General features: G+C 36.3%; 1 protein-coding gene across 1 annotated transcript in view; it reads right to left on the minus strand.

Moving 5' to 3' along the window:
• Tll1 (tolloid like 1) overlaps positions 1 to 13,458 on the minus strand; it is a 199,261-nt gene that overhangs the window by 47,439 nt on the left and 138,364 nt on the right. The window contains exons 13-14 of the mRNA XM_021170021.2: positions 2,527 to 2,722; positions 128 to 253 (exon numbers count right to left, since the gene is read on the minus strand). Coding sequence (XP_021025680.1) covers positions 128 to 253; positions 2,527 to 2,722 — 322 coding nt within the window. The remainder of the gene's footprint in view (positions 1 to 127; positions 254 to 2,526; positions 2,723 to 13,458) is intronic.

Consider the following 13,458-nt stretch of genomic DNA (forward strand, 5'->3'; position numbering starts at 1 on the left):
AGGAGAGAGGAGAGAGGAGAGAGGAGAGAGAAAGAAGCAGGGAGAGAGGAAAGAGAGAGGAGAGAGGAGAGAGAGGAGAGAGGAGAGAGAGGAGAGAGGAGAGAGGGAGGAGAGAGAGAGATCCCACCTTCACAGCTTCTTCTGTCTGGCCCCAGTTCATAGCCAGGCTCACAGGCACACTGGTAGCTGCCTAGTGTGTTAAGACACCTCTGTTCACAGCCTCCTCGGTCAGGTTTGGCACACTCATCTTCCTCTATAAAATCAAGAAAGATACAGTACAACTGGAGTTGACTGAAATAGGGACTGAAATATGATGTTTAGTGGCTCTGAAAAAAAGCAGAGAACTCATTTCTCAGCAAAGGTTCTAATACTTGACTGTGTGACATAGGAAAGAATGACATGACAACCTAAACCACAGAACAAGAGACCAGAAACCTACCTGATGGAGGGAATACTGAAGGTCCTTATCTCACACACAACATATTTTGTTTCTGAACTAAGGGCAAATGGAGATTATTAAATCACAGAGAGGTTTTGGGATTAAGTTGAAAAAGAACAGCAACACTTAATGATATCACAGCAAAATTTGTTAAATATATTTCAGAATATCCTTCTAGAGGCTGGAGACACACAGCTGAGTGGCAGAATATATTATTTGCATATGAGAACATAAGATTTGCATATGAAAACCTGGGTTGAATTTCCATCCTGGGTACACACAAACATACAAATACCATATGCACACAGCCACATACCACACAAATTATTTAAACAAATGTCTTCATCAAAAAAAGTAAGTTGTCATGTTTATAAATTTTAAAAAATGAAATTTAGTAGTTGTCTAGAACTCTTCATGCTTCAGTGTTTTTAATATAAATACTCAGACTAAGAAAGAATGGAAACAGGCAACCTCAGGAAATAGGAGGTTAGGGGGACCCTCCCAAATGCACCAGAGACCTGAAAGGTAAGAGACTCTCAGGACTCAAAGGGAGGGATCTGAGATGAAATGCTGCACAGTAGGGAGAGGGAATTTATAGAGCCCACCTCCAGCAGGACGACAGCACATCAAGTGAGGGATGGGGTTGTCATCCCACAGTCACATTTAAGACTCCTGTCTGAAAGAATTACAGGGATGGAATTGGAGAGGAGCCTGAGGAAGAGGAGGCCCAGTGACAAGCCCAAAGTAGAATCCATCTCCACAGGAGGTCCTAAGGCCTGACACTATTACTGAGGCTATGGAGTGCTCACAAAACACGATCGATCATGACTGCCCTCCAAAAGACCCAACAAGCAACTGAAAGAATCAGATACTGATATTTGCACCCAATTAATGGACAGAAGCAGCTGACCCCTGTTGTTGAATTAGGAAAGGCTGAAAGAAGCTGAGGAGAGGGGTGCTCCTGTAGGAGGATCATCAGTCTCAATTAATCTGGACACTCAAAATCTCTCAAACACTGTACCAGGTGGTACAGACAGCATACACCAGCTGATATGAGGCCCCCAACACACATATAGTAGAGGACTTCTGGGTCTGCATTCATTCAGAGATGATGCACCTAACCCTCAAGAGACTGGAGGCTCCAGGGAGTTTAGAGCTCAGGTGGAGTGGGGGTTGGGGGCATCCATGTGGAGACAGGGTGGGGTGGGGAGGAGGTATGGGATGTGGAGCAGTTGGAGGGTGGATGGGGGGTGGGGAATGGAATATGGAGTATAAAAAATAAATTAATTTTTAAAAAGTTATCCAGATTACACATAGAAAAAACATACATTTATATAATGTGTTGTTTAATGTATAAAATATATAAAATATATCAATTTTATATTACATAATGAATAAATATTAATACATGATAAACTTCAGTCCAATTTTTCTCTGATACAGATACAATATGCATTATTTTTAAATGTACACACTTGGTACTCCATAATTTTATTCTTCATAAATAAATGAGTACGGATTATATAAATACAAACACCTTATGGAGATACGCATCAGAAAAACATTAAGCACTTTGACAGCTAAACACACAACCACAAGAGAAAATGTTTCTACCATTGTGACATATGACATATCCAAAAAAATCTACCATGTCAATATATTTTTTAATGAATTTATATAGCTGAAGTGATAGCTTTATCTTCCTTTCAAATTATATAGCAAATTCCTGAGCAACTCTTGTTGAAAATGAGCTGTGCTGTTTAAATAATGAAAACACTTAGATATCTGCTGGTGAACTTGGCATACACAAATTAATCCACTTATCCTATAGAAGTCCATTCAGAGGAAAGTGTATTTGTTCTTTCTATTTTCATTCAAATATGATACACTTCAAATAAATGTCCCACATGTAAGTTTGATGCAACTTTTGCAGTAATATAGGTCTTATTTTTCCTAGTAATGCACACTAGTTATAGAATGTGAGGACATACTTCAACTTTCAATGATCTCCAATCCAATTCTGCCAAGATTCAAAGCTTAATGCCCTGAATACCTCACCCCCCAAAAACTAAGATGTCGCAGATTACCTTTAAAAAAGTTAGCAGCAAACCCTGCCTTGTTCACAGTCCCATCAGAGACGAACTTCATCCACAGGGTGTTGGAAGTAGACCTTATATCTTCAGGTTTGTCATAACCACAGAACCGTCCTATCAAAGGGCTGTTCTCACTGGCTCCATCTCGAACTTCTAGGTGGTCATAGGCACAGCTGTCATGCCTTTCGATCTACAATAGGAAATTGTAAAAATCATTTGTCTCATTAATAGATATTAATAAGACAAGTGGAATGGGAAGGTTATTCTTGGTATTCTTAGTGGCATAGCACTAAGGTATTAACATGAAAATAACCCCAGAAAGGAAAACATGTGACTAAAAATGAGCTGAAGATACGCTGCACACAGAGGAACTCTTACTCTTCTATAGAAATCCTAGAAACAGTACAGCAACGTAAGCCTGAGTGAAGAGAAGGGAAACACATTTGTTGATTGATTGATTGATTGATTATGGTTGATTGATTGATTGATTGAGTACAATTGATTGACTGATAGTCTTATCCCAGGTTAATTTGGAACTAGTTATGTTATAATTCACGCCAGCCTCAAACTCAGAATTCTGGTTGTTTCACATTAAAAATCATGTAGATTAAAATTTAGTAATGTCAAATTCAAATAATCTTAATCATCGGTTAAATTCTGTTTTCAAAATCAGTACTTATCAGGATTAAACCAACAGAGGCACTATTGAAAATTTAAAAATAATTACCGCTCTTCTTAAGAAAAGAGAATTGATTGTATCCTATTGTTAAAACTCATTATGTCTTTTTTTAACTTTTAGCTGAAATCACTTAAATTTTTAATTTATAGGAAATTCACTGTTCACTTAGTTACATTTAGAAATTTAAGTAGCTATACGTACAAAAGTATATTTTCAGAGAAATATTCATAAAAACACTAACTTCATAATTTATATTTTTACCAGTACCTATTTAAGATCTGACATTGTCTACATACTATATAATATATATCCAGTTCTTGTGAATAATCAAATAGAAATGTAAATTCACTCACACGTAATAAACATTTACAGTTACATGCATATGGAGCGTCCCTCATGCACATAAATCTATAGCATTCAGAAATGCTTCGTAGTTTCTCAGCACCAATCTCAGAGACATTATCAGTGAATGGAATGCTGGTGTTTACATACTCTTCCAGGTTTAACCTGAGTATAAAGCTTGTGCGATGAATCTCCTCCACGGACCCTAATTACAACCATACATCATCAACCTGGGCTAACAAAATCAAGCATAAGTGAAAACGTGATTGATTTATATCATGCATTCGATATTTTTAGCTATGTTACATTACTTTATCAACTAATATGTGGGATGAATCTAAGTATTGCTAGAGAAGTTAAAAAGTGAATTAAGGAAATGGAGAGATAGATGCTTCCGTGGTTAAAAGCACTCAGTGCTCTTGCAAAGAGCCCTGGTTCAGCTCCCAGTATCCATACAGCAGCTCATAGCTGCCTGTGACTCCCACACCGTGGCTTCCAGCTCCCTCTTGTAAGGAACATAAGCTTCTACAACTGTGTGCTGAACACATGCTCACAGGCTCACATACGTACAAACAGATTTAAAAGAATAAATACCTACATCAAGCCCACAGAAATCCAAAGGCAAATAAAGGCAAAAACAAATCAAAAGAGAAAACGGCAGTTTCTTCTCAAGATCAAGCATAGATAGTTGAAGAGCTAGGTGCTAGATGCAATGCCACGCACAATTAACATAAGATGAATGTGTTTTGATAACAGCATTGTTGATTGATTACAGACTTTAAGGTCTCTAGAGCATAAAATCTCTGTGAATCTGGCAGGTTTATTATAATGTAAACAGATCTAATATCCATAGCAACCATGGTGAAAGTAAACATCAACTCTGAACATGTTTTTCAAAAGCTGATATTTAACTGGCCCTTGAAGGAGATCAAATCCACAAAGAAGAGGTAGCAAGTTCAGAGCCTGGAAGGGGCTCAGCCTACATGGAAACTTAAGAGGCTCATGCTCTCATCAGCTGCTTTGAGGGAACTAAAGGTAAGGTGAATGGTTTCCATTTAGTGAGAACTAAAGGCATCCAACCTCCACTCTTTCCATAGTTTCCTGGTGACTGTTTATAGGAGGGTTCACAGGAAGTGAATGAGGACCCTCAAGGTCCACCCAGATGTGTTCATATACATACATACACGCACAGACATATATAAATATATATACATATATATGTCTGTGTGTGCATATATACATACATACATTATATATACACACAGATACATAAACACATATGTTTATAATTGCATGGCCATGTTCAATGCTAAATGACTGATAATAGGTAGAAAGATGTAAATAACATCCATTGATTGATGTGTGAATAGACAAAGAAGATCTAACCTGTAAGTAGAATGAAACGTTGTTTGTTGTTATGGATGAAACTTGAAGACTATATGCTGAGTGAAATAAGCTAAAAGTAACTCCGAATCATTCTACTTACATGCGATACTAGGCTATTCCAATTTATAGACACTGTAAAAAGTGGTGTTTGCAGGGACTGGGGGTGAAAGGAAAGAGAAGTTGTCACTTACTAGGAACACAATTTTAGTTTGCAAGACAATAAGTGGGTTAGAACTAGGTTTCAAAACACTGTGATAAATTCTTTATTTTCCTTATTTGTATTTATGAGACTCTAATATAATTCTAAGGTTTGTTCCTACCCCTTCCTCCAAAGCCTTTCATCTATTCCTCCCAGCTCTCCTTCAAATTCATTGCCCCTCCCACCTGTTTGTCATGGTGAGGCACCTCTGTTGTCACAGCATCAGGAGGCAGAGACAGAGGGAGGTTGATCTCCCAGTTCCAGGTCAGCCTGATCTATAGAGTTCCAGGACAGCCAGAGCTACATGAAAAAAAAACCTGTCTCAAAACAAATGCAACACCAACAATGAAATTCATGGCCCTGTCTTCATTTTCTAATTGATATTGCATGCATACAATATATATATATTCCTAAATATAACATGTTTAGTCTTATAATACTATCTGTCTGTATGATTTCAGGGCTGAATGGTTCATCCAAAAATGATTATGATGGAAAATGTTAGATAGTGGTAGAGGTAGATAGAGGTAGAGGTAGAGGTAGATATAATAACAGCATCTTATAAATGTCATAAATCAAGGTCTAAAGTATTAGTTAATAATATAATTAACACTATCAGATACTAGCATTGGAACCAAAATGATACAATATTATATATAATATAACAAAATGGTATGTACACTTATTTTGGGGTTTGGGGCTTTTTTTTTCGCTTTTGGCAAAAATGGTAAAGAAACCTTGATTAATAATAAGTCAATTCATATTTGGAACGCTCCGAACCAGTAAGTAAATGACCAGCAGAGAACCATAAGCCTATTAGCCCGTCTTTCTGTCCTGGGTTATTAGTACATTCACAAAGCATATTCATTAATTGTAAGCTAATGAAACATATTTAAAGAGACAAAATAATAGCTTTCTGCCAAGCACAACAGCAAGGCAACAGCTCATAGACTGTTAAGAGTGCTGAAGCTTATTTCAAGGACAGCCAGGGCTGCTAAACATTTCTGGCTTACATAAGGGAAGTCTCATCCAACCAGGGTGTGCAACAATGTTGACAAGTCCCTCAAACTTAATCCCACTTGAATTAATGCATGTGGGGATTTCACTCTAAACAAAACTAAGCTCTGAGTTTATTTTACTTCTTTCTGCTTTATTGGCGTTTCTTTGAAGCTTTTCCTGTAAACATCTCCAGTCTCCAAATTTTTTCCTCTGCTTCAGTGGTACACGCCAAAAATCCTCAAATAAAACAGTGCTAGAAGATCCTTCACTGATAATACTGCCAATGAAAGGAGTTTAAGTGTTACAAATTAATTCCATATTCACATACAAACTTACTTTATTATGGTGGTGTTAAGAGGCAATATATTCAGTAGCAGAAGAAAAAACTCCCAGTTTGTCCTATTCAGGATACATCTTTTTTTTTTTTTTTTTTTTTTTTTTTTTTTTTTTTTTAATGTCTTAGCCCACAGACTAAGTGGCTTGTGGACAGCAGAACTCTTCTCAGTTCTGGAAGCTGACAAGCTTATAGTTAAGGTACTGACATATTCATTAGCTGTTGATGTTCTTTGTAAAGGATGCCTATCCACTGAGTCTTCTTCCTATATCTCTTTCACAAGGGCCTGGAGGCCATTTGTGACACTCCAACTAATCGTTTCGATTTACTCCAAATCTTAAAATCAACATTGTGGGTGGGGTCTCAAGCTATGTATTTTGAGAGTACAAGTTTATGGAACATAACGCTTTCTAAATGGGATAACAGGCTACCCCTCTGATATCTGTTCAAGAAAAAAGCTATGTTTAGTTCATTGATAAATGTATGCAGCATTTTGGCTTTACATAATAAAGCAAGTAGCTATGTGATCAGTAAAACAATGTCGCACTAACAGAAAAGTATAAATGACAGACAGTTAGTGAGTGCTTACAACAGATGTCAATCAAATGCGGAATGATTTTATCTTAATAGTCCTTTATCTGAAGGAGAAAAGTTCTATGGAGGATAAAAATATAAAACCAGAAGCACTTTTCAAAGAATGTAAAAAAAAAATGAGATAAATAACTTTAAAACTGGTTTTAGCATAAAGTCAATTTGGCTAGATCATTGTGAATAACTCTTGCTATATAAAATTATATTCAGTGTGCTTTATTTTATTGAGCATCTTTGACTTTTTGTTCATCAGAGATATTGACCTATAGTTTTATTTTTTTGGTTGAGTTTTTACATGGTTTTAATAGTAGGGTTACATTTTCAAAGAAGCAGTTTAGATGTGTTTCCTCTGTCTCTATTTTTTTTTTTTATTCTTTAAGTATTGATTATGGTTCCTTGCAGATTGACAGATTGACAGATTTCTCCTGTTGACTCGTGCCTATTCCACTGCCCTTGTTTGTTATAGGTTTGTTTAGGATGACATCTCTTTAGTTTAACCTTTATCTTGAGGACAAATCTAGAAATTCATCCATTTATTTTCAGTTTTCTAGCTTAACAGCATATAAGTCTTTTAAGTATTCTCTTATAATGTTGTGCATTTCTTTAGTATGTGATAAAAGCTTCCTTGATTATCTCTGAGTCTCCAAGTACTAAAAGCCATAGCTAGAGCAAACGAACAAGAGAAGGAAATTTAAGGGATACAAATAGGCAACAAAAAGTTAGAGTACCCCTATTTGTAGATGCTGCAATATTATACATAGAGAATCCCAAATATAATATCAGAAAATTCAAAACTTTCAGCTAAGTAGCAGGATACAAAATCAACTTACAAATTTCATTAGCCTTCATATATACCAATAACAAGCACAGTATGAAAGAGCTCATGGACATATTACCATTCACATTAGCCTCAAAATAACAAAATTATCCAGAAATATACCCATCCAAGAAAGTAATTCTTTAATTAAAAAATTAATAAATATCTGAAGAAAGAGATTGAGTTAAAAAATGGAAATGCACATGATTAGTAGAATTAATATTGTGAAAGTGACCAACTTATCAAAACCAGTTTACAGACTTGTTGCAACTGCAGTCAAAATCTCCATGATACTCTTCACAAAAATTGAAAAAGAATTCTAAAATTCACATGAAACCACAAAAGATCCAAGGCAGCCAAAGTAACCCAGAACAAAATACGTAATGTCAAAGGATTAGCATACCACATTTCAAGCTTAATTACAGAATTATAATAAAAAAGCATGGTACAGGTGCTAAGGCAGAGATTAGGTCTGTGGAAAAAATAAAAGACCCAAATATGAATTCACATAACTATGGCCATCTGACATTTGACAAAGATGCCCAAAACACAGCATGAGAAAAAGCCAATGTCTTCTACAAATAACTCTGGGAAAACTGAATATCCATGGGTAGAACCATAAAATTAGACTTCTGTCTACATTTGATAAAGAATTAATATCCAAAATATACAAAGAACTCAAAAAACACACAAGAAAACAAATGACTCAGTAAAAAATGGGTTATGTGTTCTAACAGAATTCTCAAAAAAAGAAGCTTAGTTAAGAAATATCTTAATAATTACTCATTATCCTTAGCATTTAGATAAATTTAAATTATAACTACTCTGAAACGTCACTTCACCCTAGTCAGATGGCTACAATCAAGAAAAACTCTGATAAGAAATGCAGAGGATATCATCTTGAGTGAGGTAANCCAATCACAAAAGAACACACATGATATCTATGATAAGTGGATATTAGCCTGGAAGCTTAGAATAGCCAAAATACAATTTACAAAACACATGAAACTCAAGAAGAAGGAAGACCAAAGTGTGGATACTTCAATCCTTCTTAAAAGGGGGAACAAAATACCCCTGGAAGTAGTTACAGAGACAAAGTTCAGAGCAGAGACTGAAGGAAGGACCATCCAGAGACTGCCCCACCAGGGGATCCATCCCATAAACAGATTTATCACCAAACCCAGACACTATTGCAGATGCCAACAAGATTTTTCTGACAGGAACCTGATATAGCTGTCTCCTGAGGGGGCTCTGCCAATGCCTGGCAAATACAGAAGTGGATACTCATAGCCATCCATTGGTCAGAGCACAGGGTCCCCAATGAAGGAGCTAAAGAAAGTACCCAAGGAGCAGAAGGGGTTTGCATTCCTATAGGAGGAACAACAATATGAACTAACCAGTACCCCCCAGAACTCCCTGTGACTAAACCACCAATCAAAGAAAACACATGGTGGGATTGGTGCTGCAAATGTAGCAGAAAATGACCCTAGTTAGTCATCAATGGGAAGAGAGGCCCGTGGTCTTGTAAAGGTTCAATGTCCCAGTATAGGGGAATGCCGGGGCCAGGAAATGGGAGTGGGTGGGTTGGGGAGCAGGGGGAGTGGGGAGGAGACAGGGGATTTTTGGAGAGGAAACTAGGAAAGGGGATAACATTTGAAATGTAAATAAAATATATCTAATAAAAATAGTTTTTTTTTTTTAAAGAAAGAAATGCTGGTGAAGGAGCAGGAGAGGGATCCTTTTACTCACTGTTGATGGGGCTGTGAATTGGTGCAGCCAATGTGGAATTCATGAGACAAAGCTAAAACATAAATCTATGATGTTAACCCACGTATCCCATTCCCTGACCCAAATTACCTGTCATCCTAGAACATAGAACACAGATTTCTCAGCCATGCTTTTTCATGATCTATTCACAAAAACTAAAAGATTGAAACAATGTGTCTTTAAACTGATGAGTGAATAATGAAAACTGTGGTACAGATACACAATGGAACCCTATTCAGCTGTAAAGCAATGAAATATCCAGGCCCAGAAAGACAAGCATCCAAAGTTCTTTCTTATTTCTGGACCTAGTTCCAAATCTTAAATCTGAGTGTATGAGTTGCTGTGCCCTCAGAGCAGGAAAGTAAGAGCAGAGATGGAGGGACAGTGAACTGCTGAGGGGCAGGCAGTAGAAGACAGGTGCAATGGATGGAAACAGATGGGAATAATAGAGGCGGTTTAATTGAGAAGCAGGAAGAACGGTAAATAAATAGAAAAAAGGAGGTAAGTACAGTTGAAACAAAAAGAATAAGGAAACATTTATAAGCTTAAGAAATATTATAGATATGTATGTGTGTGCATATATATATGTATATATGTATATATATGTGTATATATATGTGTGTATATATGTATATATATGTATATATGTATATATATGTGTGTGTGTATATGTATATATATGTATATATATGTATATATGTATATATATGTGTGTGTATATATGTATATATATATGTGTATATATGTGTGTATATATATGTATATATATGTGTATATATATGTATATATGTATATATATGTGTATATATATGTATATATGTATATATATGTATATATATATTTAAGTGATGTTATGCCATACAGAGTAATGGTTGTTTCCCCAATCCCATGGATTATCTGACACAGATCTATGAATTTGGAAATTATTCCTTCAAGCTGTTTTTTAGAGAAATGCAAGTGTCTCTACAAATATCATAACCTATGCCCATTGTCCTTGGTTGATTTTCCCACTGTGAAGGTGACACCATATTGCTGAAGGCAACACCCACTTCAGACTCAGGAGTTGAAGAAATTGAGCTGAGTCTGAGCTAAAAGCCTCCTTCTAAGGATTGGCTTCATAGTGCTATGCAAGCTGCTAAGAGAGAGGAGTAACCAGTAGTCCTATCTAACTGTAAAAACTGCAGATATAACAATCAGGTCATCAACATATTCTCAATGGCACAATAGTAGCATTTTTCTCTCAGGGTAGCAAGAAGCTTAGTAAGGTCATCCACTCAATAGGAGGAAATTCATGTCTGAAACTGCACAGCTAGCCAACTACCTGTGACTGCAGAGGTCATGGTATTGAAAGAACGTACAACTGTTACTTTCTTTAAACATATACAATTTATAACTATATTCCAAATATTTATCTTTAGATAAATATGTAAGTGTACCTCTTATACCTCATTAAGATTTCTTTTTGCAACAGAGACTATTACCAAAGTCCACATATGGTCAAAATGCAGGGAATTAGTGACTGTGCAGTACCCAACTCTCTCTGATATTTCTGCAATGCAACCCCTACAGCTAAGCCTAGGAGAATGTTGGGGAATCAGAAAGATTCTAAGAACCAGGATGCCTGTGGCTAGATAGTGTCCTATAGGCACAACAGGAAAAATACACCTGCAGGATTGTAGCAGTATGATTTCCTAAACAAGACCAGCATTATGACAACACCAACATGGACAAGGGGTGTTCCATATAGTCCCACCCCTAAATGAAAAGAATGGTGGTTAACTGAGGCTGAGAGAAGGAGAATCAGTTTCCTCAAGAGATAAGCTCCCACTTAGGTTGCCTAATCCCAAATAGCTACCCCTGGCCACATAGGCATGAATATGACCAATGGTAAAGACCTTCAGAAAGTTGAGTACACATGTGTGCAAATATGTACATATACATGCATATATGTGTAACAATCATAATTAAATAAATCATGAATGAGGGAGGGAGAGGGAGAAATATTGGTGTAGTTGGGGGAAGAAAAGGCATGATATAGATATAAAACTTGTATATTAAGTCCTCAAAGATTAAATTAAAAAAATTGAAAAAAGATGTATTCTTTATAATGTAAACATAGTATTCAAGAATTTCCTTTTCACATTTTATTTGATGTGTATGATTATTTCTTTGCATATATGTACCACATGCATGCCTAGTGTCTGTGGGAGCCAAATAACTGGAGTTATAGAAGGCTATAATGTACCATGTAGATTCTAGAAACCAAATATGCTTTTCTCTCTAGCCCCACAGAAATATATGTCTAAACAAAACCAGATTCATATGAACAGATAATTAGTTGAATTCAACCAGGCTTTGAGTTCTGGTGTCTGTCCTCAGCTGCTCATCTCGAGTAGACACAGGCTTAGAGCAAACATTTCCATTGTACAAATAAATATGTAAATTTTTAAAAAAGGAATTAAACTAAATGTGTACTAGAATGATTAAGGAAACATGTACACCTGATCTGTGTATACTCACAGTGTGATAAGTACTGATGTTCTATAAAGTTGTTGTGAAGAAGTGAATTAACAATTATGGATACATTGCTCCTTGGCAAACACATTGTTGGATTTCTGTTAAGAGTCTAGTCACAAAATGTTTATCCACAATCATGGAACAACTTTGTTTTAGGTGTATGGCTATTTCAGGCTACTTGAATTTTCATTGTCAATTCATTAGTACCAAACTCACAGCCAACAACACTATGACTCTTGCAATGAAAGGAGTTTATCTGAGCACACATTTGCTTAGTAAGGCTGATCACAACTTGTAAAGTGCCTGTTAGGTGTTTGGTATCTTCCTTTAAATAATATGAAAACATGAATAGAATACTGATGTGGGCTTTCTATAATTTTTTCTTTTTTTTTTTTTTTTTTTNTGGTTTTNTGAGACAGGGTTTCTCTGTATAGCCCTGGCTGTCCTGGAGCTCACTTTGTAGACCAGGCTGGCCTCGAACTCAGAAATCAGCCTGCCTCTGCCTCCCGAGTGCTGGGATTAAAGGCGTGCGCCACCACGCCCGGCTTATAATTTTTATTGAGTAGGAAAATTAGCAAGTAAAACCAGAATCAACTGCACAATCAATGCCGATTTGATTTTAATCAGTACAAAACTCAAACTGAATAAATAAAAGTATCCAGGCTTGGTTCTTTCTCCTAGGACACCTAAGGCTTTTCCCTTTCTGAATTTTTTAGAACTCGGGATATCTAGTCTAACTTCAGCCAGAGATTATACCAATAAATCTAGCTTACCTACTTATTCTTAGAGCCTCTGATTGAAACTTGAGTACCTTTCTTTAAAAAGGGGGGTGGCATGCAAATGTCCAACCACTGAATACCACATACTGTCACACAGATATCCAACCTTTACATTACCAAATATTACTCAGAGAGTCATTGGTGCTGAAGACACCCTTAGCATATGAAATGCCTTTGCTCTATGTGAATATATTTTAATGAGAAACACGAAGCAAATCTATACATTGATCCTTGGTTTAAATTCAAGCTGTCATAATTGCAATGAATAAATTTGTGTAAAATGGCTGAAATTGAGCTGTCAAGTATACGTCTTTTGAAAAAGGAAATGAACAGAGAGAGAAATAGGAAAAAAATAGGAATGTCAAGAGACCTAGAATCAGTGGAACACTGAAAGAAAAAGTTGTCATATGAGAAGAAGCAGTATTTCTTTAGAAGGTAAGGAAGATCATAAGACCAATGGTACAGGAGTGAGAAAGGGACTGAATCACAGCAACTGAATCAGGATTTTATTTTACA

The sequence above is a fragment of the Mus caroli genome, chromosome 8, assembly GCF_900094665.2.
Source record: "Mus caroli chromosome 8, CAROLI_EIJ_v1.1, whole genome shotgun sequence".
NCBI lineage: Eukaryota > Metazoa > Chordata > Mammalia > Rodentia > Muridae > Mus > Mus caroli.